This window comes from Xiphophorus maculatus, chromosome 3, assembly GCF_002775205.1.
Source record: "Xiphophorus maculatus strain JP 163 A chromosome 3, X_maculatus-5.0-male, whole genome shotgun sequence".
In the NCBI taxonomy this organism is placed as follows: domain Eukaryota; kingdom Metazoa; phylum Chordata; class Actinopteri; order Cyprinodontiformes; family Poeciliidae; genus Xiphophorus; species Xiphophorus maculatus.
The window spans coordinates 24,120,139-24,146,443 of NC_036445.1; the positions used below are offsets into that span (position 1 = coordinate 24,120,139).

The window sequence follows — 26,305 nt, forward strand, 5'->3', positions numbered from 1 at the left end:
GTCGCCTGCAGACATAATCAGAATGTCTTTTTGTTTTTTGTTTTCAAAGGAACAAGTTGTGAGCAAAACAAAAGCCTGCCTCTGAATGTCGAGGACATTTATCAGTTGAGTATTGAATATCTGTGAGTGACTCAACAGCAAATAAACCAATAAAGTAAACACGTTTTCTGAGTGTATTTCATTGCACTGTGAATGATTGTTTTAATGTTTGTCAGACCACTAGCGTATTCTACACAAGTGTCAAAAATACAGTGGTTTCCAAAGTTGGGAATGTGTGTATCAGATCTAAGTAACATAGATAGCAATGGTAACAGCACATTTATGCATTAAGTTATACAATAAATACAAAGCAGTGCTTATGGATTGGTAAAAAAAAACAAAACAACTATATCATGGGTGCTGAAGCTGTTTGTGTTGTCATTACTTACCCTACTCAGGTGACTTTTTAATGACTGTATACTCAGCAGCCAAAGTCCCCGGTCTGTTTTGCTGTTATTTTGAGGGTTGGAAGGTAAAAGGTTAGGGAACCACGTGGGTCCAAACCCAGTTACGGTGCCTTCGTTTCAACCCATTTTGCTGAGTTGAAAAAAAACAAACTTTTCTAGCAGTGTATTTTTTTCATTCCATTTCAGGTAGAGTAACAGTATAAGTACCATTAGCAACGACACGGACACAGTCTGTTTTAGTAAACTTCTATTTTTGCGTAGCTTAAAAAAATACTTATTTTCTATTCATTAGATATTTTTACAAACCAAGATAACTCCGGGAAAGAAGATCGGTTTTCCTATGTTTTGGGGGTGGGGGGGGGGGGGGGGGGGTGGGGGGGGGGGCTGGAACTTCATTTCATTGTGTATTCATACTCCACACGTACAAATGCATATTCTATAAAATTAGGTATTTATTCATATCAAATAATTGTATTGTTGTCATAGGTAAATTAATGTAAAACCGAGTCAGAGATATAGGAAGACGAAAAATGATTCCTGATCTTAGTTTCTATTTTATTAGAGAGCACGGCAGGATATGGCTAGAATGCGGGTGTTCTCCGGTCTATATAACTCCGCCGCCATCTTACATTTCCCAGTCTCCGCTGTCCTGGCTGCGTCAGTACCTGCTGTCCGCAGCTGCCTGTGAGGGAGTGGATGAGGGCTCCCCGCTGACGCCGCTCCACACATTTTTCCTCCACTTTTTTTCTTTTTTCCTTTTCCAAGTGGTTTTTTACTCTCCGGAACCCAAGTGGACGGATTTTGTCGCATTGACAAGGGTAGGCTTCACCGTTCAAAACTATCGGCTTTCCTCAGTTTTCCTCCTTTTCCGCACCCGGGTCCGTGTGAACGCCAGCGGGAGTGGAGTCGGTTGTTATGTGTATGCAGGGGTGTGTGTGTAGGTGTGTGTATGTGTGTGTGTGTGTGCGGGCCAGCCGGCCGGGGATGGAGCTGCGGTAACCTGCGAGTCAGCTGCTTTCACGGCAGATTTTTTTGGGATGATCCAATCACCGCCTTTTTGGGGCAAAAGCTTGTATTCTTATATTTGTCGACCAAATGTTTATAACGAACATACAGGCTGTTTTCCCAGCCAGTACGTAGACACCTTTGGATTTTATTGCCTTTTACCTAATTCGGGAGCGGGGGGAAAAAAACCAGAGTTTGGATGAAACGTGGATATTTCGTCTTGATATTTTTAAAAGTAATCAACATTAGTGAAGGTTAGCCTGTTAGCTTACAGACTGTTGGCCACATTCCTCCATTGTGACTCACGTTTGGGCTTCTTGAGTTTCGCCCGAGTTTTTTCGGCTGTTTATGCGCAACCAAAACCACTGGAGGTGGGGAGGCTCACCTTTAACTTCTTGCGTGGTTGTTTCAGTCGATGTGGAAACCGCACAAAGCGAATTTGTGAATTGTATTGAAGTCAAAACAAACGTTTTGTCTCGAGGTGGAAGTTTGTGAGGCTTCCCAACCTGCACGGAGCGTCAAAGCTGCTTAATGTACATATCGCAGTTGAAACGAAGTTTTTTTTTTTTGTTTTAGTCTGACTATAAGTCTTTGGTCAAGCGTGTGTGTTTTTTTCCTTTCGTCCTCCTTTTAAACAAAGACCGACAAAATCCCTCCGAGCCGATGTGCTTCGGGAGGAAGACGAGGAGGAGCCTGAGTGTGAAATTTGAGTCGCTGGTGTTGGGGCAGAAAGTCGGGGGCAGCTGTGGAGAAGAGGCGGGGCGGCGTGCGGATTGTTCGGGTGCATGTTGGTGCGGCGTTAGTTAATATTGCGGGGCTGAAAAAGCCAAATTTGACCCATTCGGATTTTTCTTGCTTTTGCGGTTTCTGTCGTTTCGCACCTTCCCACTTTTCTCCTAGGCGGAGCCGTCCGCCGCGGGACGTTTCGCATCTACCGCGCGTCAATTCGTACCCGCCAGGGGACGTTTCGTGCCTGCTTTGACTCTGACGCATCCTGACAGTGGCATGTAATTAAATAAATAAATAAAAACAAACAAACTGAGATTTGAGGATTTAAAAAAAAAATTTGACAAGTAATCTGAATAATTCATGAGAAGAAGAATATAAAGTGATATGAAATGGTTTCAGTACAGCAGTATGTAGTGGTTTCAGATATGACTTGCAGTGTTAAGAAATTAAAAAGCTTAAGTATGAAACACATTAGTACATTCCTATATGTGTGTGTGCGTGTGTACTACCTATTTTGGTCATTTTCTGGTATATTTGCTTACTTTAAATAGGCCTTCAGGGATGAAACCTCTGTCCTGCATCAGTTTTAAGAGATAGGATTAAGCTATACTGTGAATATAAGTTTAAGATTATTAATGTAGATGGGGATGTTTGGGTTGAATGTCAGGGTTTGGCACACATGGAGTTCCCGAGATGCACTGAAGTCAGTAAAATGTCCCATTTGTTCAAACACTAAAGTGTTTTTGTTCATAAAATATGTTTGACAATTTGAAAGATTGCCAAGGATACCTAAAAGATTTTCATACAGTACAGCTAGCTGCATACGTTGAACATGGCAACTAAAATGATCGATTTAAAATCAAGTGGTTCCCAATTTAACGTGTTTTATTCAGACTTCTTAGAATATTTGATTGTCTTCTTTTGTGTCTGCGTGGCTCATCAGAGAAATCCCCAAGCAGGTTGCACAATGGAATAAAAAAAAAGTTGATAAAACTTGCTGTCTCGTCAACACACTTTTTTTTTTTTTTTTCCTTTTTCTTTTTCTGATGATGCACAGAAATTTTTCAGACGGAAACGTAGGTGGTTTGTTTTGAGACGATCCACCTTTCCAGTGGTCTTGTCATTACCGGAACAACGCTGGGTTTCCTGTTTCCTCTGCTACCGAGCGTTGTCTAGATGTAGGCAGTGATTAGTGTTTGCCACCTGGTTCCGAGGCAGACTTTCGAGGCATAAACAAATAAAAACTAATCTGCACGTGTGTGTGTGTAAGCTACGTTGGCGATCTCCCAGCATCAGAAAGGAATTCTTCACGCGAGCCCCGTTGACGTTTGTCCTGTGTCCACAGCTATGCAGCATTTTGCAGCTGAGACACAAAATACGACTCTGCAGCGGCTGCAGGCATTTGGTTCATTGTGGTGCTTGGCAGCCAGTACCGAGTGCTGCTGACCCTGCACTTTAGCCGGCTAAGCCTGTGGCTGCTTCTTTTTCTCTCTGCTTTTGCCAATAATGGTTTTACTTTGGCTCATTTACTCATCTGGAGGTATTGACTCCCCTGTGTTTTCTCCAGAAGAAACTCAATTGTCTCTGTAGAAGGTGGATGGATGTAACTTATGTATTGTCCTGAAATAAAATGCTTTTTTTTATGTCAAGTACTGCATTTTCCACCCCTAAAAAATAATCATATGCTTGTTTTTTTGTTTTGTTTTTTGTTATGCCTCTACATACCAGGAAAAGGGTTGTAAAATTTAGCCACAAAAGTCTGCAGGCCAAATGGACAGAAATGTAATTTAGCCTGGGGTAATTTACCCAAGGCTCACTTGAACATAGCCCAGCACTAATTTAGTGGGGGAAAAAAGGAGCTTCTTTTGCATTTTGTTAGACTGTTTTGAATCTTATAGAAACTGATTTTGAAAACCCTTTACATTAATCTTTGCGTCTGTGTAGCCTGGCTAGATTAGATCACAATAAAACATACTACACACATTTTTGTTCTTCTCGTTTTTACATTTTACGTCAACGCTGTAACTCGTCAGCAACGTTGAGCTGCAGCACATAGAAGTTTGGAAGCATTTTAGCTGCATCTGTGTTGCTGCGAGTCGGCTTGTGTTGCACCTGACTTGCATAAAAAAAAAAAGTTTCTCTAAGTGGACTGAGACTTTGTTGACAAGTTGAACGGCATGCGTAGGTCATAGTTGCACAATCTGCACTCGTATATATGTGACAGCTGCTTAACAGGCCCAGCCGAGCTCAGCTAAAGGTGATGTTTTCCTTCCCTTCGCTGCACAGATCTTCCCTCTAGTGGCTGCTGTGTCGGGCAACGTGCACCTGGTTTTAATTATCCGCCTTTTAACTGCACCAGGCACAACTCTACATACTGGATTTCACATATGGCTTCAAAGTAACCCACCGTTCAGATTCTTGTGGCAGTTCACACAGAAAGTAAGAAGTCCCGCAGTAACAAGTTCTTTTCTTTCTTTTTTTTAAATTCAGCTTTACTGTTTAACTTTTAACATTTTCTCTCTGTCAGAATCCAGAGATTTCTCTTTTGCTCATCTATAAAGAACAAGCTCCGTTTTCTAAGCCAGATGAAACGAACCGCTCAAACCGCCAGCGTGAATCATAAATGATTCCACTGTGTGCTTTGATTGTATGTTTGATTTGCATCCAGGCATGTATGAGGCATGTGGCTCTGGTTAGGACTGCGTTGGGTTATGCAAGGGCAGGCCGGCGGTGCCGGGAGGATGGCGTGTGAACACCAAATTTGAGTTCATGGTTGGAAACGGCAGACGTTGTCTCATTCTAGATGATTCAAGATTGACTCTTTTAGTCACCCAGCTAAACTACGGTGGTGGAGTTTCTCCTTGGCTCTCTGCTGCAATTGAGCTTCATATACTCACATTTACAGAGTAAATTTGTGCCTGCCCTGTTTTAGTAGCTTGTTTTATCTTTACTCCTGCTTTTTTTCCCCACCTCCTTCTTTTTCCTTTTAGGTTTTGATGTAGGATTAACCTGGGGTAAAACTTTCAAGTGAAAATGTGCAGTTTCCCCCAGTATATTATAAGCCTGGCGGGCCACCAGGCTTTACTTGTGCCCCCACCAGGCTAGGCATTGCTTATTTACTTAAATGCATCTTTTAAGACTTTATAGTTAATGTTCAGGTATTAGTCTTCCAATCTTTCAATAACATGTAATTATCAAGTGATATTTTCAAATTTTCCTGTCAACTTTAAACATTTTTAACTCAAAAACATGACAGGCTGCTGGATGACCCACCCAACCTCTGGGCTTAGCAAGTTTTCTTGGGGAAACTTTGAATGTGTAACAATGTTTAATTACCTTTACTTGAACTTTTTTTGCCAACTAGAGAGAAAAAAAAAAAAAAGTTGTGAATGAGAGTGAGTTGCACTTCTTTAGTTTCCACAACTTTTCTGTCATGTTTTCCAACAAGATATATTTCCTATTTAAATTTAGTTTTTCTAAAGTCTTCTGGAAAATATTGTAGCCTTGTTTTAGCCAGAATGACCAGCATTGTGCAGCAACTGGTGGGGGAGGGGCAGGGCTGCAACACTCCAGGACTATTTGAGATCTCATTAAAAAAAAAAAAAACAACTAAAAACCGTAGAAACCATCTGAGAGGAAATTTAGACTGTTTTAAAACGGAAACCTTTTAAAGGCTCCCAGTAATGAAGCCGTAGCTAGCTGCTGCTGCTGCTCCTGTTCTATTTGAATAAACTTGGCTTAATCAGCTCCTCCATGTGTTACTGCTCTCACCCGATACTGGGACAGATGCGCTGTTCAGTCAGACACTCGGAGGTGGTTCTTAATCCAGCTGCAGACAGGATTTTAAGTTACGTTTGTTTAAATTCTTCCTGGATTTTGTACTTTCATAAACGGCTGATTGGACTCAATAGAATCAAGCTCTTGTTGGATTTTGAATGATTAAAGCCACACCTTTTTCTGCCAGACAGGAGCACTAACATAATAGTCAAAAGATGCTGTTGTAGTTTTGCATGTACTGTTACAGTGCAAAGATTACATTTCAACTACTGACCAACAGCACTCTGAAACATAGCAACCACAGGGCGTTTTTTCTTCTTCTTTTTTTTTGTTGGACCAAGAGGATGGAACATTATTTTAGTTGTCGAAGTGTTGGCTCAGAGATGCAGGGTAGATTAGGGAAATTAGGTCTGCCAGCATTTGTCACTTGTTCCAGTGGCAGCTGCACTGGAGAGAAAGTACTGCTGCTGGTCACGCTATTGCTTCAGTACAATAAAACCCACTTATTGCTCCTAAACTGTTCAGATATCACACATTTCTAGAGGATAGAGTTGTTTTTCCCCTTGTTTGAGTTTTGCCACCGAAGGACAAACGTGAACGTTTTCCTTTGTCCTGTTTCCAGTTTTGCTGAGCTAAAATGTGCCTTCAAACCAGCAACTTGTTCAGTAGAAATTGAAGTTGGCAATTTTTAAAGGGGGGAAAAACATGAGATTAGCTCAAAAGGAGCTCAATCAATCCGTCACTTATCCTAGAAGGATGGTAGGGACTGGTATCCATTTATAGAGGTCATTGGTTCGCCACCAGTCCATCACAGGACAAACAACCACACACACACACACACACACTCTTGTACCTGTGTATCTTGTGTGTCTCTAAATGATTTGCGCTCTCATTCCTGTGGATATAAAAGCGGGGAAGAGCAACAGACCCCAGAAAACCTCTGTCTGTCTCCTGGAAAATTACATGTGGTTTAATAACATGTGATTAAGCCAAGTCAGAGGGACTGTTCTGTAATTGTCTGAAACAGAAACCAGACCTCCCCTCTTGTGAATATCCTGTCATTTTAGTCATTACTGTGATTTTTGACACAAGATGGACGGGTGTTTGTAGGAGTCAAACTCTTATTTGTGTTGACTGACAGGATTTCTCTTTGAGTGCTTCAGAGGTTTTGTTTCTGTAGCAGAGCCTGTTGTTTCCTTTCAATAAAGTCTACAATAAGTTTGTTTTCTACACAGGTTACTGTCCCATATGTTTTCAAAGACTCTTGTTAAACCAGACCTTCAGCTAAATCGGTTCAGTTTGGGTTCATAAATATTAGTGTGGCATGTCACATGGTCTCAAGTGTGCTGATTTTATAAATGTTGAGAGTTTTTGGTCAAGTTAGAGTAATGTCTGGTAGAGTCCGTGGCAAGCAGCATCAGGAATGATGAAATGTGACCACTTCCTGATCTGAACTCAAACTTCTGAGGTCAAAAAAAACAAACAAAAACCAAAGCTGTAGTTTTTACAGTGGCAACGTGACCCTGACCTCTATACCTGTGGAAAAACTGAGTAACTTTATTTGCTGTTTTGGGCTGGGTTGTGTTTTTATTTTACTGGGTAGACGCTGTAGCTGGCTTTGTATACTGTAGGAAATGTACTTTGGTTTTATTGTCTCATTAATTGGTTTAAATGTGTTTTTCCTTTAGTCTCTCATATGGCGCCTCTTTAATTTGAAGGGACGTTCAGACTAGCATGTTGTAAAGATAACTCATTTATTCTCCTATTTACTGTTCTGTTGAATTTCACATGATGGTTTTTGAAAGTATTCCGACTCCACAGGTTCAAACTTTTCTTATTTTGACAGACCTTTGTAGAAATTTTTTCTTGACGCCAACTTTTGTTTCTGTCATAACATTTATCTTCCAGTGTGGATTGAAAATGCCCCGTTTTCAGTTTTGCCCCCTTTCCCCTACTAAATTAATCCCTTTTGCTTGCTCTACCTCTCCTGCCACTGCCAGTATTTACTTTCCAGCAGTGTGTGGTTTCGGCTTCAAAGCCAGCTCAGGAATGCGAGCGCCCTCCTCCCTCCCGTTGCCTCCTCTCTCCACCCAGCGCTGCACTTCCCTCGTCCTTCCTCGCTGGTAGCTGCTGCCCTTAATGGAGGCTTTTGTGTGTGAACTGCAACTGTTTGCATATCTGTCTGAAATGGGAAGAGGAAACCCAAGAAAGGGAGGAGGCAGAAAAAGAAAAGAAAACACTATAAAGTCGCTTGTCTGGGCCGTTTCCTTTGAACTAATATCTTTAATTTCAGCTGCTCTTTTAGTGCTTTCCTCTTTGAGTTGGATGTGTAATGTGAAGCTGGAAGTGGAAATGTTTGACAATTTGCTGTTTTTCCCCCCCCCCTCTGCAGATCAGGAAGCTGTGTTGGGTGTGGTTTGAGAAAGAAACATGGCTTCCCAGGGTGAGTTGTTGGGGTTCAGGGGTCATTTTTGCACAATTGTAAAAGTTGTCGAGCTTTTTTTTGTTTTTGTTTGTTCTTGAGTAGGCCTGTCACAATAAATCAAATAATCGCATGATAAATGAAAACCAACTCAAAAAGTTCCATTCGGATGATTTATCGTTTTTCTATTTCTCTCTTCCTACAAAAAGCCAGATAACAAAAGTCTTCATATAATTATAATTGATTTAATTTTTTGTTTCTGTTTGATTTATTTGGGATATTTCAGATGTCTTCCAGTTCCAGTATTAAATGTTTATTAGAATTTAAAGTTTGATCTTTGAGAATGTTTTCTTACATTATTATATAACTTGAAAACACTCTCAAAACAACGATATTGTTGTTTATAGCAATAACGTCCGGGACAATTTATTGTCCAGCAGAATTTGTTATTGTGACAGGCCTATTCTTGAGCACAAATATTCGTCTATCGAGTCCAGTTTGAATGTTTGGCTAGATGTAGTTTGATGAAGTGACTCTAAAGTTGGCTGAATTGCGTCTCCTCAGCTGATCTGATGGAACTGGACATGGCCATGGAGCCGGACCGCAAGGCGGCCGTCAGCCACTGGCAGCAGCAGTCCTACCTGGATTCAGGGATTCATTCAGGGGCCACCACAACTGCTCCCTCCCTCAGCGGGAAAGGCAACCCAGAGGAGGACGACCTGGACAACAACCAGGTCCTGTATGAGTGGGAGCAGGGCTTCAACCAGAACTTCTCCCAGGACCAAGTACAAGGTAGGTTTCACCTGTTCTCTGCCTCCCTATGGACGATTAGGAAGCAATGGTTAAAGTTGATCCAACGTTGAGTGATTAAACATCCCTTCTCTCTGTCCTAGACATAGACGGTCAGTACGCCATGACGCGTGCTCAGCGGGTGCGTGCGGCCATGTTCCCAGAGACTCTGGAGGAGGGCATGCAGATCCCGTCCACACAGTACGACGCTACAAACCCCACCAACGTCCAGAGGCTGGCGGAGCCATCACAGATGCTCAAACACGCTGTGGTCAATCTGATCAACTACCAAGATGACGCCGAGCTCGCCACCAGAGCCATACCGGAACTCACCAAGCTGCTCAACGATGAGGACCAGGTCTTCATCCTCAGAAATGTTTGGCCCAGATTAGGGCTGGGCAATGTGGCTTAGAAATATAATCTCTGATTTTTGATCTTAATATCTGTTTATTTATTTTTTTGTTATTTAAAAAAATTACAAAAGAGAATATTTAAAAAAAAATCATTATTCTTGTATTTGTGTTCTCACAGATGTACTACTTCATTCTCCAAATATTACAGCTTCATTCTGATAATGAGATTTTATTTTCGTATTAATTAAACTTTATTCTTGTATCATGATTTTGTCAAAAAAAAAATTGTAGTAGAGTTGATCTAAATACAAAACTTAAATAAATAGAAGCTGTTAAAAACATTTGTCAAACAAGATGGCTGCTCTTGGCAGCACTTTGAATTCTGGATTAAATAATAATAATAATAATAATAATAATAAAAAAAAGGTAAATCTTCAAAAATTCAGTTAATCAATAAAATCGGTTCCTTGCCCAGAGCTATTTTTTTTTCCTTTTAATTTTTTTTACACAATGATCAAAATGACATCTCATTCCATCCAGGTGGTAGTTAACAAAGCAGCAGTGATGGTCCACCAGCTTTCGAAGAAGGAAGCTTCTCGTCACGCCATCATGCGCTCCCCTCAGATGGTCTCTGCTATCGTCAGGACCATGCAGAACACCAACGACATGGAGACCGCCCGCTGCACGGCAGGAGCTCTGCACAACCTGTCCCATCACAGAGAGGGGCTGCTGGCCATCTTTAAGTCCGGAGGAATACCGGCTCTGGTTAAAATGCTCGGGTAGGCGGCGCGGCGATGATTCCCACCGGTAGCGAGCGTCTCCCAGCTTGTCGAGTTTGTATCACTGAACAGTTTCTCCTCCGCAGCTCGCCGGTGGATTCCGTCCTGTTCTACGCAATCACTACCCTCCACAACCTTCTGCTGCACCAAGAAGGAGCCAAGATGGCCGTCCGCTTGGCCGGCGGTCTTCAGAAAATGGTGGCTCTGCTCAGCAAAACCAATGTTAAGTTCCTGGCCATCACCACTGACTGTCTGCAGATACTAGCCTATGGAAACCAGGAAAGCAAGGTGAGGAAGGGGTCAGAGGGAGGAAGCTACATGTCAGAGCAGCTCTGACATGTAGCCTAACCTGGTTTTGTTTGTGTGTAGCTGATTATTCTGGCGAGTGGTGGCCCCCAAGCACTGGTCAACATCATGAGGACCTACACGTACGAGAAGCTCCTGTGGACCACAAGCCGCGTCCTTAAGGTTCTGTCGGTGTGCTCCAGTAACAAACCGGCCATTGTTGAAGCTGGTATGTCTTTAACCCTAGGAAATCGTTTACGTTGAGGGGATTTCCCAGCAGCAGGCCGTTCCATATGTAACACTGTGTGTCTATTCAGGAGGTATGCAGGCTCTGGGTCTCCACCTGACAGATCCAAGCCAGAGACTGGTCCAGAATTGTCTCTGGACCCTCAGGAACTTGTCAGATGCTGCCACCAAACAGGTGAGAGCAGCTGCAGCAACTCTGTTTGACCTAACACAAGACTGCATAGTTACAGGATTCATTTTTATTAGACAGAATATAAGATTAGAATAATTTTTCTTTCCCCTCAGTCTTTATCTGAAGTTCCCAGTATCGATGTTAAACTGTCTTCTGTTTGCTTTCCAGGAGGGCATGGAAGGTCTTCTGGGAACTCTGGTTCAGCTGCTCGGCAGTGACGACATCAATGTGGTGACCTGTGCTGCTGGGATCCTTTCTAATCTGACCTGTAACAACTATAAGAACAAAATGATGGTCTGCCAGGTGAGATTACACTCAGTTTATCAGCCTCATTTGCACATTCTTCTTCAATAAACTGCAGTCAGACACTTGCTGTGTACCCATTGACCATAGAATTACGCAAATTGGAATGACAAAAATAAATTTGCGTAATGGAAACATGGCAATTTTGAATAAAACGTGCAGTTTTTTAGAATGTTTTTGTGCTAGGATGAGCTGGTTTTCCAGGAGTATCAAAATGAGTGTTTTTTGAGAAACTGCCATGAAAACGGGAAGTGGTAGGAGGAGGATGACAATGTGGTGTGATTTTTAAATGACCGGTAGCGTGATCAAACGTGTTTGCGTTGTTTCAGTTGCTTTTCTTATTTTATGGAAACACCACAATTGCGAAATAGTTTTTTCAACATTAGTGAGACATCAGCAGAGTCTTGCTCATGTCTGTAATGCAAACGCAGCTACTTATTCCTACGGTCAGTAGGATCTCTCTAATTTTCAGCAATGCTTTTGTTTTTGTGCATGAATTTCTCCAAACCTGTAGGTTGGAACCCAGGCGTTCTGACCTACACAGGTGTCAAACTCCAGTCCTCAAGGGCCGCTGTCCTGCAGTTTTTAGATGTGCAAAACAGCTACAAAACACTGGAATGAAATGGCTTAATGACCTCCTCCTTGTGTAGATCAGTTCTCCAGAGCCTTAATGACCTAATTATTCTATTCAGCTGTGGTGCAGCAGAGGCACATCTAAAAGTTGCAGCGGCCCTCCAGGACTGGAGTTTGACACTCCTGCTGTAACCTGTTCATGCCTCATCCATTCATCTGTTGCGTTGTGCGTTTCAGGTTGGAGGCATCGAGGCGTTGGTTCGCACTGTGCTGCGGGCCGGAGACAGAGAAGACATCACAGAGCCGGCCATCTGCGCCCTGCGCCATCTCACGTCTCGACATCAGGACGCCGAGATGGCCCAGAATGCCGTGCGGCTGCACTACGGCCTGCCTGTGGTCGTCAAGTTACTGCATCCACCATCACACTGGCCCCTCATCAAGGTACCCAAGCTCACGCTCCTGCTCTTAATTTATGTTTAAAATACGTAATGAGCATTTTCTAGATTTATGTCTGAGGTTTTTGTTAATTCCATAGTGGTGCTCAGTCGAACGCATACATCTTAAACATGCCGTGTTATTTCCCATCAGGCTACAGTTGGTCTGATCCGTAACCTAGCCCTGTGCCCCGCCAACCACTCCCCCCTGAGGGAGCAGGGCGCCATCCCCAGACTGGTCCAGCTGCTGGTCAGAGCCCACCAGGACACCCAGAGACGCACCAGCATGGGAGGCACACAGCAGCAGTTTGTGGTAAGAGCAGCTCGCGCTAAACTCCCGTCGTCATAGCTCCGAGATGATCCACCATAAGCTCTCGCACGCTTACAGAGCAGCCAGAAGAGCTCTGACATCCTGTGGAGGGCAGGATGAGCAGGCGGCGTTGGGCTTTACCCGATCCTGATGGAGTGTTTGTGTTAACAGGAGGGAGTCCGTATGGAGGAGATCGTGGAGGGCTGCACAGGAGCACTTCATATCCTGGCCAGAGATCTCCATAACAGAGTGGTCATCAGAGGCCTCAACACCATCCCACTCTTTGTACAGGTATGTCTTTCTGTTGTCTGTTTTTAAACGTGGAGGTGGAAATGTAGGAATGAATGTGACTGCGAGTTTCTGTCTGTGTGCAGCTGTTGTACTCTCCCATTGAGAACATCCAGCGCGTAGCAGCAGGCGTCCTCTGTGAGCTGGCCCAGGACAAAGAGGTGGCCGAGGCCATCGAGGCCGAGGGAGCCAGCGCCCCGCTGACGGAGCTGCTGCACAGCCGCAACGAAGGAGTTGGTACGTCCAGAGGAATGCCTGCTTATTACTTCTTCATGTTGTTGTTTTTTAAAACAGCTCCCTAACTGGTTATATACTAAATAAATGCATAAGTTCATTTCATATAATGAGCCATAGGGACTATTGAGGCTGGGCGACATGGCTTAAAAATAAAATCAGATTTTTAAAACATTGTTTAATTTTTCGGACCATTTCCAATTTTTTTTTTTTTTTTTTTAATTAAAATTTTCTTCATGTTGTATTCTAAAAAAGACAAATGACAGAAAATTTTAAAAAAGCAGCTTTTATTCCAATCATCCCTTCTGTGATGAGTATCAGGGCTACAAGACCTTTTGTCATATTAGCAGAATATAGAAGTAATTTTACCATATTTATCGTCTTGAAATCATTGTTTTAATGAGGGGGAAGAAAAGCTTGAATAACTTTTTATTTTTACTGTTGGAGTTCTTATAAAATTACTACTTCGTTTTACTAATATGACTTTATTTTGGTAATCAGACTTTATTCTTGTATTAATTCGACTTTGTTATGACTCAATTCCTGGGGGTGTAGGAGGGCGAAACCAACTTATCATGACCTTTTATATTTTATCAGAGTTGATCTGAATTGAAAATCCAAATAAATAGAAGCTGTAAATAAAACAAAACGCTTGTCAGGAAAGATGGCGGCCTTAGCAGCTGCCGTCGCTCTGAACTAGAGTGAATTGGTGAAGCAAAAATCCAGATTTTTCGAAAATTAAATCTTCAAAAACCAAAAATTTGGTTAATCATGTCAAATCAATTTAGGAACGGTAGTGTTTGCTTAATGAAATGTAATCATTAAAGCTGCAGGAGCTCCTTCTAAAGCCAACCCTCATGTCCTTCCCCAGCAACATACGCAGCAGCAGTTCTGTTCCGCATGTCGGAGGACAAACCTCAAGACTACAAGAAGCGCCTGTCCGTGGAGCTGACCAGCTCTCTGTTCAGGACAGAAGCAATGTCCTGGAATGAGGTACTGGCAGCTTCTTCTTCTCACAATGGTCTTTATCATCCAGACTGCTACTTCTCTGTTCACACATTTTTTGCGTTTCCACAGACTGGAGACCTGGGTTTGGACATCGGAGCACAGGGAGAGCCTCTGGGCTACAGACAAGATGGTGAGTTGCCTTCACCGGTTTATGCTTCTGCAACACTTTCACATGAAAAGAGGCACAAACACGTCAGAGCGGCTGAGCTCATAACCCACTCAGTCTTACCTTCGATCTAAAGGAAAGTTCGGCGGAAATCTTTGTAGCTTCAACGTTTTAAAGCTTGGTGTGACGTCAGTAACTGCCTGGTGTGTTGGGTAATTTTAATGGCTGGGATGTCACAGGAAGTTCCAGTCTGCCGCTCTGTTTACTTATCAGCCGGTTAGAGGGAACAGTTGCCAGCTCTTATTTGCATTTCTGCTTCCAAACTTGCTGAATGTTGGTGAACTCATTTACCATCCAGCCGCCGCGGCAACAAGTGAGCTGCAGCATAAACTGGGACTGAATTGCTTCCACATGTGGGCCGATGAGCCACCATGCAGCCTGCCGGCGGATGAACTGTGTGCTGTGTTGCCGTGCGGTGTTTCGCTGAAATGATCGTACTACTGTGTGACTGTGTGGTTTTTAACATGCTTCTAACAGCTGCTTTGCTTCCCCTGCTTCTCCTCCACCCTCGCTCCCCCCCAGACCCAAACTACCGTCCCTTCCACTCTGGGGGCTACGCAGGGGACGCCATGGGCATGGAGCCCATGATGGACCATGATCTGGGTGGAGGGCACCACCCAGGCCAGGACTACCCACCCGTAGAAGGGCTGCCCGACCTGGGCCACGCCCCAGAGCTGATAGAGGGCCTTCCACCCGGCGACTCAAACCAACTGGCCTGGTTTGATACCGACCTGTAAATACCAAGACCACCATTACACTACACTTTCTACTAGGTAAGACCCACTTCTCATTCCACTTTGTAGACTTCTCCAAGCAGCACAGTGGGGAGTATCCCAGATAAATGTTAGGAGGAGGAGGAGGCTCATTCTGGCTGTTGCATGTCCGGACGGCTCCCGCTCTGAAGCTGTGTGATGTGGCCTTTGATCTCTGTGTGTGGTTCTCCACCAGACCCAGTAGCCTCCACTTCCTCTCCTTGAATGCCTTTTTTTTTCTCTCTCTTCTCCTTCCAGCTGTATCATGTGATCTGGATGAACCTGCATCGTGATTCGCCCATATGGAGGAGGCGGGGTCTCAGAAAGTGCCTGAAGATGACTGAACAACAGCAAGCAGTTTCCTGTCTACAGGAGCTCCATTGGGACAAAGTAGTTTTTTTTTTTAGTGCGGTTCTGGTCTCTCGGCTTCATCAAAGGCAGACCTCAATCCTGACACGAAACACAGATTTTGATCTCAATGAGCTTAATTTTTGTTTTCTTTTTTGGTTTTTTCCAACAAGATTTTTTTTATGTATTTTGTTTTTTTCATTTTTAATACTTTGGGTTGTTTTACTTTTTTATTCTGTTTTAAGTCTGTAATGGTACAAACTGAACTTGGCTTGCTTTTTCATTTTTCTGCATTATGATACTCATCGTTTTGTTTTGTTTTTTCTAGTCCCTCGTATTTTAAAGTCTAAGTGTTTTTTGTTTTTTCTTTTCAAGTGGTGATGCTCCATCCAAAAGAACTGGATGAGATTTTAAATGGTGTCCAAACACTAAAGGTAATCAGTTGAATTGTATTCTAATGATCAAGTGTAACATTGTGTAGCTTTTGTACAAAAAAAAAAAACAACAAAAAAACATGAATTGGAAATCATGGTCCAAATATCGAGCTATTTTCTTGCTTTAAAGGAGGACACCGACGTGTCCCAGCTGTTCCAAAGGGGGGTTAGCTGACCGAGCTGGGTGGGCGTGTCTGTAAGGACAGGGGTGGAGACGTGCTCCTATTGGTCTGCTGTTACTAAGGGGTGAAGTAGTGAGGCGCTGGTTGCTTGTAGCCTGCTGTGTTCTGAAACAATAAAACGGACTGTCATTTCACCCAGGTGTCTGTCTCATTTCAGTGAGAAGTTTGGTTTTGACAAACTTCTCACTGGGGCTTAAACTCTCCTTCACATATTCAGCACCACCTTTATAACATTTCAGATTTTTTTTAAAAGCATATTCTGGGAATGTACACATTTTCATGTCAATAGGCCATACTTTTCCAGACCAATTAGCAGATTCACAGGTATTTTTGTGCAGGTGGGAACAACGCAAACATTCAGGCTTGTAACTCGACTTCAAGTGTCTTGATAGATTAGAAAACATCTTGAGTTATGACCCTACTGCATCACACTAACGCAATATTTCACCCCGCTGTAAGAACTCATTAAACAGCACACTGGGGTCAACTAGAGGAGACTGTAGTGACCCTGAGGTCACATCATTTATAAAAACTCGACTCATCTGAAGCATGTAAATACCTGGAGAAAACAAATCGCTAACTCCCAACTCTGGATGCATTTGGTTTATTGGGGGGAAACATCCTGTAAAAAGATAAGTAACCTCCAACTTGTACATTTACATTCATGTTCTACTTGATGGAAATACACTGAAATGTATGAACCTGAAATTAATAAGCTTGAAATGAAGTAAGAAGTCAAAGGGTGGTGAGTGGAAACAGAATTAGGAGTAAACGCTGGAAGTGCTATTCACTACTTTCCTTTTTCCAGAATTGTCCTTAAAAAGAAATTCCAGTTTTCCAGGCTATCTGGGAATTATGTAAACAGACTGTAATTAGGAATATCACTGCAAACAGTTGGGCTTTTTGTACGACGGCATATTAGGGTCATTGACAAGTAAATTTCTACCCCCAAAAATTTTCAGAGTAACAGACATAGACCAGGAGCTCACTTTTAAAACTCAGAAATATTCAAGTTTTTTTCTAGAAAATCTGAGATTTTGTATCTACAGTGTATCTATAGTGCATTTTCTATCGACAATGGCCCTAATACGCCGTCATACTTTTTTCTGCCCGATTAGAAAGTCTCCTGATATTTTCCTTATATTCTTCAATCAGAACGTCGACAGCCGAGTTATTTTTAAACAGCGTTTCACTTTCCTGATGAAGTCTCCGTCGTGCAACAGCGGCAGACGCAGCTGTGAGCCGGCCACAGCTCCCGGCTCCCGTTGACGCCGAACTGATGCCCTGTGAAACTGCAGGTGACGGCGTGTGTGTGTGTGTGCGCGTACGCTTGGATTTCACACTTGGCAGATCCTTTTTCCAAAGCTCCTTGCACAGCTGTCATTAATAGATGAACTCTCCTGTGTTGCATGTGCTCAGATTGTATTACCGCGTCTGACCTCGTCCACTCTAAAACCTACAAAGTGCAAAGTATTTATATTTTTAAATGAAATCCCAATCATTTTCACAGGCTCTCCTGTTAGAAGAGGCCAACACGAATACAGGTCTGTCCTAATCTAAGCTCATTTGTTTCTGCGTGCAAAACTGCGTGTTATGCTGTAGAGGCAGAGTAAAGTATTCATTGTTGACTGTCACAGCACACACACACACACACACACACACACACACACACCCCGCCATGCTGAGGGCTAATCTAATGAGTCAATATTCTGTCATTAAAGCTAAATGGGAACATCTAAACAGATTCCAAGGTCAGTGCTGTGATGCATGTGACAGCCCAAATTACTGCTCATGATGTAATCCTGTGCAGACTGATGGATGTTTTCAAATGAGCCGTCAACTCTGGTGACACAGCAACATTCTTCACCGTCACTGATCCAATTTATGGATGAAGGGAGTCACGACGAGCGACCGATGTCCGAACTGCGTGATTTAGTGGCGTGTGAAGCTTTCAGCATGTGGGAGCTGCTGACTGAGACTGGAATTATTAAATCTAATTTATTAAAACAGGCAAAACGTCCAATCCAACCGAGTGTCTTATGTTGAGATCCGATCGGTTTTCAAGTACCGGCGAAACAAAACTCCTGTTTCTGAGGATGTTTTAGTCCCAAACAAACAAACTTTCTGAGTGTGCAATCGGCACTGGGTTAAAAAAAAAAAAAAAAAAAAAAAAAAGAGTAAAATGTCGTCACTGTTGGGGTCCAGAGAGCTCCTGGAGGATTTCTGCAGCCCGTGTAGCCACATCAGCAGGACACCTAAAACGAAAAATATACATATATATTATTCATAATCTGAGCATGGAGTTGGAAACAATGAATTTATCTCACATATATAGTGTATTCTCAATGGCTGCATGCTTGTTTTACATTATAAAGCACAGAAGAGCAAAATGGAATAATATTCTGCTCCATAAGCACTTAAAATCAACTACGTTACATTTGTTCTGTTTTTACTTACATCTGTATCAAAATCATAACACTTTACAGATATCATTCTAACTGTAATAATAACATGAATGCATAAAGTCCTCAGTCGACACAGTCAGCTCTACACTAAAGATTTTTCAGAAAATCCATCATCAGCTCAACATAACGGCTCAGACACAAAATCGCTGATCTGGACTTGGAGCCACATGATGAAATGAATAATAAAAATAAATAAATAAACGTGGTTTCACGCATCTAAACACTCTAAATACAGGTGTAGCTATAAGCAGCGACATCATTGAAAGTTCAATTATTTCAGTAATTCGATAAAAAAAAAAAGAGAGAGAGAAAAAAGAAACACACAGATTCACGCCTCTTAACTTAATTACCATCCACCATAATTGATCTAATTAAAACGTTCCCCAGAGGCCTCGCAAACCCTTGAAAGTTTTGGTATTTGGATAAAGTGAGTGAGTTCCAGCTTCAGACGTTGGTCACTGATTACATCCTCACACGCTTTGCTAGCAAATACACACTACGCAGCTACGCAGAGGACGAGGAGGAACAGCCCAGCTAAAAATGGTTTTAGTCTGAATTTTTTAGCAGATTTTCAATATATCTGATCAGGCCAACCTTAATTTACCAATATAGTACGATAAGATATGTTTACAGGCCTGAAATATTAGTTTCCAGTCTTGCTATTTATATTAGGAACATATTTCTGGTCATAACAAATGTGTGAAAGAGGAGTTTCTGTAAAAGAGGCTTTTAATGTTGGAATCTTAAACTGTCGTTAGCATCTTCTATAAGTAGCTAATATTGTTAGAACAGTAATAAATTTTCCTTGCGTTTCCCTCGAGAAATTAAGATTTATACCTTAACTTTACCAGCATTTTAAAACGCTCTGCTCCCCGACAGACTGAGGCTGGAAGGCGAAAAGTTCAAAACAGCTAAACCTTCAAATAATATGTTTAGCTTTGCTGGTTTCTGCAGAAAGTCTTGCGCTCTCTCGCCTTCTAGCAGCCTGAATGAATCGCAGACATGCCTTAGAAAATGTGCTCCCTTCAAATAACCTCTTTATGCCTCACTGCATGGTGCATTCACGAAACAGAATACGATCGGAGTTTTTGAGTCTTCAACTGGCCGGTCATCAGTAAGGGTCAATCGAGTCGATTCCTCTGCATTTATACGTATTAGATTATCAGCATAAACAATAAGCAGCTTCTCATATTACGGGGAGAAAACTGAAGGAAAATTACAAGTGGCTCTGAGTGCAACGTTAGCAACACTCAGCATTGTCCGCACCACATGTAGCAGCGAGGGGGCCAGATCACAGCTGAGCAGATGGTGCCCTTCGATGCTCACTTGTTTCTGGAACATATTGCCAGGACCTTACTAAAAATCGCCTCGTAATCCCCCACCCTTTTTTTTTGTTTTCTTTTTTTTTTTTTTAGTTTGTTTCTGGTCCTGCCTCAAAGTTCCACAGCTGCTGAATGTCAAAGATTTCTGCAGCAGATTTCTGCTGCTGCTTCACAAATTTTGAGACAAAGTTGTTTACAGAAGGAGCGCTTTGGTCCCGCGTCTGATGTCAGCGCGGATATCAGACAACTTTGACAGACCTGAGCGTGGCGGTGAGCCAGGATCAGGTTTTGGGGGGGGGGGGGGGGGGTGAGGCTTTTCTTCAGGAGTTGAAGTGACCCCCCCTCCCTCTGGAGACGGTCAGGCTTGAGGGTTTAAAAAAAAAGCATTCCTCAAGTTGCCATGGTGAAAGCACAATGACATCATTAGTATCTAGGCCCCGACCTCCGCTCTCCCTCCAAATCGCGTCCTTTCCCCTCGTCTGCCGATGCCCACACTCCTCTCATCTTCTCAATTAAAACCTCTCCCACCTCTTCCTGTCCCCTTCCTTCTCTCCACATGGCTCTTCTCATCTCCTACCCCCTTTTCTTCCCCCTGAAAACCTCTACTTCCCTCTCCCTGCTGCTGGATGGGTGGGTGGGTGGGAGGGCGCCAGCCTCGGCCACTTCAAAGCAGAGAGCTGATTTTTGCTTTCATCTGCCAGAGAAACGGGAAAGTGAGGCGAGGAGAGGAGGTCAGGAAAATAGGGAAATGGAGAGGGGCAGTGCATGCTGGAGATACGGGGCTGCGAGGGCGACAAAGGGAGGGGGGGGGGGGGGGGGGAATAAAAGAGGCGGTGGAGGAGAAAAGAGCTGGAGAGGGCGGGTCGAGTAAGAGGAGCCTCAATGGCAGACCAACAATACACCTTTATTATTGATCTGGCAGGATCTGTGTGTGATTGAGAGACGCAATCTGGATGCAGAGGAGGGGGAGAGCAACTAATTGTGTTCCTGTGTGTGTCGGCACGGTGCGCACGTGGGGGGGTGCGTGCGTTTGTGTGTGTGTGAGAGAGGTCGCTGGTCTCAGACATCAAAGGATCAAAGGAAGCACGGTCGCTATAGTGAGAAAACCCTCGGTTCAAAGAGGGAGCAAACATTCAGCCCACACACTCATGAAAAGCAGGCCGGCGCGGGGATGCAGGTGCACGAATGGGAACACACACGTTGGACGGGTAGCAGTGACCAACGCTTGTCCCTACAGATGTTGGTTATTGGTTTTGATAGCTACACATCACTACTAGTGAATGGATAAATCATCTTCTGCTATGTGACTGAAGTTTTCTTTTCCGTTTTTTTTGTTTTTTTTTTAACCAAAACCCGTCAACAGAGCTTCACTGGTGAAAGAGTATTTTACATCTCTGTCTGTTTTGTGAGCTTTTTATCTGACCTCCTGTCCTTTTTCTTCTCCGACAAGGAGAAAAGTGAGTTTTGTTTCAGACAAGATGTGACAGATATAACTGACATACATTAAAGGAATGTTTACATTAAATGTTGTGTTAAAAAGAAAACAAAGTTGTCACATATATGTTTGGTGGGATTTTATGCGACACAGTCGTTTAGAACGATGAACTTGGGAGAAAAATGTTCAAATTTTCCAAAAACAAAGAAGCAGCTTAAATGTGTTGTGTGTGCATCTGTCCCTCTTTACTCCGATGCGCTCAAATAAAATCCAGTGCAACCAGATGCTGCCAGAAGCCACTTGATTGGTTAATTGTAGTTTAATTAACCGATCCTCGGTGCGAATGTAGCCCGTCTGTGAACATGAGTCATCACCAAGACTAATAACACAGCAGACCAGTCAGAGACAATGTTTTAGAGACGAGTTAGGTTATAAAACAATATCCCAAGCTTTGAGTATCTGGTGGAGAACTGGTCAATGACATCTTTTCAAGACTGTGACATGGCAGCGTCGTTCTGTTGGCGTTTTATGTTTTCAACAGAGACAAGGAAGTTGGTCGGACTTGATAGGATGGCAGATGACTCAATACTGGTAAAAAAATTTTTTTTAGAAACTGCAGAAGACTCAAGATTGCAGGACTACCAACTCTAAATGTTGCCACCACAGCTAGAGCAAAATAGCTCAGATTAACTAACTGTGAGTGTGGGGAAAATTTTTGAAAATTGCTGTTGACAATCGGCCTCTACTGAAACTGCCAAGAGTTTTATTGACATAGGACAGAACAAAAGGGGCACAAATCTCATTTTCCAGGTGTACAACAGAGAAATACACTTGTTGATTACAGATGCATGCCACACTTTACAGATTTTTATTGCCAAAAACACTCAAACCGACGTAACGTCAATGTTTCTTCAAAAATGAATGAAGTGTGAGGTTGTAACTTGAGCAAATGTGGATAAAGTTCGAGGAGTTTGAATACATTTTCAGGGCAAAACACACAAAAGTAGAATTTGTTTTTCATGCTTCTTGCTATAGCAAACTTTTAAAAGTGAAAGGATTGATGTGTTTCAGTCAACGTGAGTCAAGAAACTATGTCAGCAGGAGGTTAAAGCTTCTCGTAGGGTCTGACTTGTTCTGCTGGTCCCAGAGGAGCGAGCCGGACAGGCGACTCAGCAGGCCAAACACACAGCTAACAGAGCCTGTTGAAAGGCATTTTACCTTTAGACAGAACAAAAACCAACTCCGGGTTACGAGTAAGGGAATCTGTGTGATGCTAACCAAGCAGCATCATGGCTAAACTCTAAATACATCAGTGATTTTGAAAAGGTTGAAAAGGATAAAGCCTTTTATTGGGTTTCTCAAGAGTAAAGATGTTTTGAAATGAGATGGGCAAATAGCAGCGTAGGGTTGATAGCACAAATACTACTTAGCAACACAGGAGGAAAAGGTTCATGAACAGCTGTTGACAGATGAGAACCGCATTTAAGGAAACGACGATTCGCTCTCAGAAACAGGTTGGACGGGCTCAGTTATCCGGAAACACATTGGAAAAGAGCTGCTGTGCAGAAAGGAAGGCTGATTCCTCTGGTTGTGCGCTATTACAAATATTTACACTGCCCACACTGGTAATTAGTAGGTTTTCCAGCACCACAAACTGGTTTGCGGGAAAGAGAATGTGTCTGTACATAGACCGAACTGGCTCTTCCAGAACGTCACACAAGTTCTCTACCAGTCTGCGATCGTGATACTTAAAACCTCGAGTTCTTCAACTGATTCGTTTTGGCCAAAGAGGCTACTGGTTTTACTGGATATGGGCAGTAATAGATGGATGTGAAAAACAAAATCCAACTGAATGACAAGATCCAAGTTTCTCAATAAGAACTTTCCTAAAAAAAACATCGTGGTGGTTCTGCAAGCTCCTTGTCTTTGTTCCCTGTTCTTCTCTTAAGCTCTTACGCAAAGACATCCACAATCTACAACTTGTTTGTTTTTTAAACTAGTCTCATGAACATCCCACAAGAGCTGCAGCTGTGACAACTTCACATCGCAATGCTAAGATTACAGTTTGCCAAATCTTTTACCCGAGTCACTTTTTTTTACCCGCTCTGACCACTGGAGTTTAGAGGACATCATTTGCATTCTTTCATTTATTCCACTCGTTGCCAGATGTCACTGTATGTTTCTCTTCAGCTTTCAACCAATACAATACCGGATAAAAACAAGCATTCCACATTAGAAAGATGCACCTGTTGGACTCGGCAATGTCCTGAAGCAGATTGGTTAGGCCCGTTCCTTCAGGACATTCCAGCCAACCAGACTGGTCTGTAGTTTGTATCTAAAAGGGAAAAAAAAAAAGAGAGAGAGAGAAAAATTCAGTAAAAATGTTTCAGAGTATTTTTCAATCTGACAATGGAATGAAAAACGTTAAATCTGGAAGAGAATACAGCTTAGCATGTGGCACAAGCAGGCCAGTAGAGCAGCTACGAGACTTTCACACCAATTCGATTCTGGCTGTTATTTGTATACGGCTCTGGAAAGGAATCAAAATGGTTCTGGACTCCTGAAAACCTAAAACCGATCCCTGGTCTAGGGACATTATTACTTTTTTTTATTCTGACAGAACAAAGAACTAGAACGAAAAGTGTGATGAATTTTATTTTCTGCAAGTCATCTCATGAATATAAAAGCATAAAGCTCGTCCATGATACTAACAGGGCATACCACTCAAGTGTGTTACTATCATTTCAAAATAAACTAATCAAAATTCACCTTTCTCACTGCAGGCCCTTTTTTTTCTGATGTCTGTACTTTTTAGTCATTAAGTAGTCTGAATGGTTTGGCTTCCTGGACCTACTTTATGATTCCGTCACTGAACATAGACTCATATGCTGCAGTCTTATGAAGTGTGTCCATAAGCCCCGCCCCAAACTATCTGTTCTCTCCTGTTGGGATTCCTCTGGTTTTACGCCTCCTCTGTCAGGCCTCTCATCATAGTGATGTTTCTGAGTTTCCCCAGAGTAAAAAGAAACAAAAAAACAAAACTGAACACACAGTTTAGTGATAAAAATCTGCCTTAACTTTGCATTTAAAGTTATTTTGTGGCTCAAATCTTTAACAGCTAACTAATAAAACATGTTTGTGTCGGTGTCTCTCTGTGTGAGTTTGCTTGTCCGTGTGCTGATGAGTGGATTCGTGTCACTGTGTTTCGGAGAACATGCTTTCTCTGATCTCCGGTGACATCATCATGTCTGTCTCTGTGGCGACACAGTACAGTTGTTGCTAAGTAACGGGGTTAGGGGGAGAGAAAAGATGCTCCCCTCACTTATTTTCCACACAAGTGCACACACACTTTTTTTTTTTTGCCTTCTCCATCGGCATTGGAGGACCTTCATGTGTGCCTGCCAACCAAACGCAGACATCTCTTCTTCAACCCGGCGCTGCCACCTCATCCTCCATCCTCCCCTCAACAAGATACGTGACGAACGAGCGAGTCAATAATGTTGAACTCAAAGTTGTACAAGATGAACCCAGACAGAAAGACAGACAAACTGCGGCTGACAGACAGACATGCAGCTCCTCAGACGTATAGCACAGGGCTGTCACGTTGGCGTCGAGTTTAGACAAGTGGCAATGTACCTGACAGCGCGGAAACAGATTCGCCACAAAAAAAGAGAAAAGAAAAAACTTGTACATGATCCATGAATAACAGAACATTTAGATGTGTGTTTCAGAGACTGACAGAACGACTGAAAGGATGCGTTTTGTTTGATTATACGGCTAAGTGCTTTGTAAATCATTTGATGAATAATTAGCAATAACTGTAGGAGCAAAACATGAGCTTCGTGTTTTTGATCCTTTCAATGGGATTTAGGCCAGGCCTAAATCGAACCTTGACCTTCGATTAAGGTTTTGATCGAAGTACATCACTTCGATCAAAACCTTGACATTTTAGCTCCCACCAGAGTTGTGGATCTGTGGAGCCAGAGAGGATGGGCTGCTGTATTTGTATTACCATTAAATTACCTACAGGACTATTTCTACTAATTAGGGGAATTCTGATAGTAGTTAATTGCGTTGGATATTATTTAGAGGTACTATGTTTTTCTTTAACTTTAAAATTATGAGCTCCTTTTAATTGGATTAGCACACAAACCTCAGATAAAATATATTAACTACATTTTGTGGCTGCAACAAGACGAAAAGTGGAAAAGTTTGCTTTTCCTGTTGTACGAGAAGACACGTCACAGATCATTAACTCCATGTTGCCAGAAGCAAACGAAAAAGTAAAAAAAAAAAAAAAATTAGAAACTACTCTACGGAAATAATAAATGCTTCGTTCTCTGGCAACTTATCACACGGTCTTATTGAATTAGCAGTTTTTTTTAGTCTCTTTAATTTGTAAAAATAAATTGCAGTCAGATTTCACTAATTCAAAAATGATTTATTCTCCCCTTCCCCTCTTTTCAGTTTCAAAGCTATTAGCGGGATCTTTGATTGAGATTAACAGAGGCCTGAAATCAATGAAAGATAATTAAAAAGCTTTTGTGAAGGGCAGACGCTCGGTTCAGTGAGTAGGTGTGTGTTTGAGACAGAATGTGGGAGACAAATTAAGGAGCACTACATTGCATGGTACAATTAACAGATTAGAATCCAAACATGGAAAACGATGAACTCCTATGCCTAAATAGGTCAGATATTTAGCAAGTAGGGCCTGTTTATGTCTTTTTTCTATGAATAAAATAACTTTTGGGATTTCTTAACTATTACAGATTCGTAAAGAAACGTCAGTGTTTCTGACTAGGTCGACAAAGACGGGATAGGAACTGCAGCTGTGCTCGCCCGCTGCCTCCAACACAGCGTGGCCGCCACAGTTCCTCCCTTCATTAGAATGATTTACGTGTCTCGGCAGAGAAAATCAGCTTAGGATAAAACAGTTTTAAACATTGTTCTTTTTATTGTGTTGCTTGAACTGTTTCGGCCCGCAGCAGGCCTAGAGCGAGCCGCAGCTAAGGCTATCGGTGATTCAAACTTTATTTCAATAAGTATTT

General features: G+C 42.5%; 2 protein-coding genes across 4 annotated transcripts in view; one reads left to right on the forward strand and one right to left on the reverse strand.

Annotated features, from left to right (window-relative positions):
• The first annotated feature begins 1,072 nt into the window (after nucleotides 1-1,072).
• Nucleotides 1,073-16,169, forward strand: ctnnb1 (catenin beta 1). Its single transcript, XM_005799001.2, has 17 exons — nucleotides 1,073-1,264; nucleotides 8,350-8,400; nucleotides 8,944-9,171; nucleotides 9,273-9,526; nucleotides 10,062-10,300; nucleotides 10,387-10,588; nucleotides 10,670-10,814; nucleotides 10,903-11,006; nucleotides 11,172-11,306; nucleotides 12,117-12,320; nucleotides 12,468-12,626; nucleotides 12,795-12,914; nucleotides 12,998-13,148; nucleotides 14,017-14,138; nucleotides 14,223-14,283; nucleotides 14,842-15,092; nucleotides 15,330-16,169. Exons 2-16 carry the CDS (start codon nucleotides 8,388-8,390, stop codon nucleotides 15,054-15,056), a joined length of 2,352 nt encoding a protein of 783 aa, XP_005799058.1. The 5' UTR covers nucleotides 1,073-1,264; nucleotides 8,350-8,387; the 3' UTR covers nucleotides 15,057-15,092; nucleotides 15,330-16,169.
• Nucleotides 16,170-16,623: 454 nt separating this feature from the next.
• The window catches only part of ulk4 (unc-51 like kinase 4), an 85,240-nt gene continuing 75,558 nt past the window's right edge, over nucleotides 16,624-26,305 (reverse strand). For all 3 annotated transcript variants that reach the window (XM_023331440.1, XM_014468749.2, XM_023331439.1), the window contains 2 exons: nucleotides 23,504-23,592; nucleotides 16,624-18,290 (listed from right to left, as the gene is read on the reverse strand). In XM_023331440.1, the coding sequence (XP_023187208.1) occupies nucleotides 18,224-18,290; nucleotides 23,504-23,592 (156 nt within the window). In that variant the 3' untranslated portion in view covers nucleotides 16,624-18,223. The remainder of the gene's footprint in view (nucleotides 18,291-23,503; nucleotides 23,593-26,305) is intronic.

Bases quoted from the DNA above. Each gene is read 5' to 3' on its own strand.
- ctnnb1 (XM_005799001.2), top strand. The intron at 10,301-10,386 runs GTAGGCGGCGCG...TCTCCTCCGCAG, and splicing joins GCTCTGGTTAAAATGCTCGG to CTCGCCGGTGGATTCCGTCC. The intron at 12,627-12,794 runs GTAAGAGCAGCT...TTGTGTTAACAG, and splicing joins GCACACAGCAGCAGTTTGTG to GAGGGAGTCCGTATGGAGGA.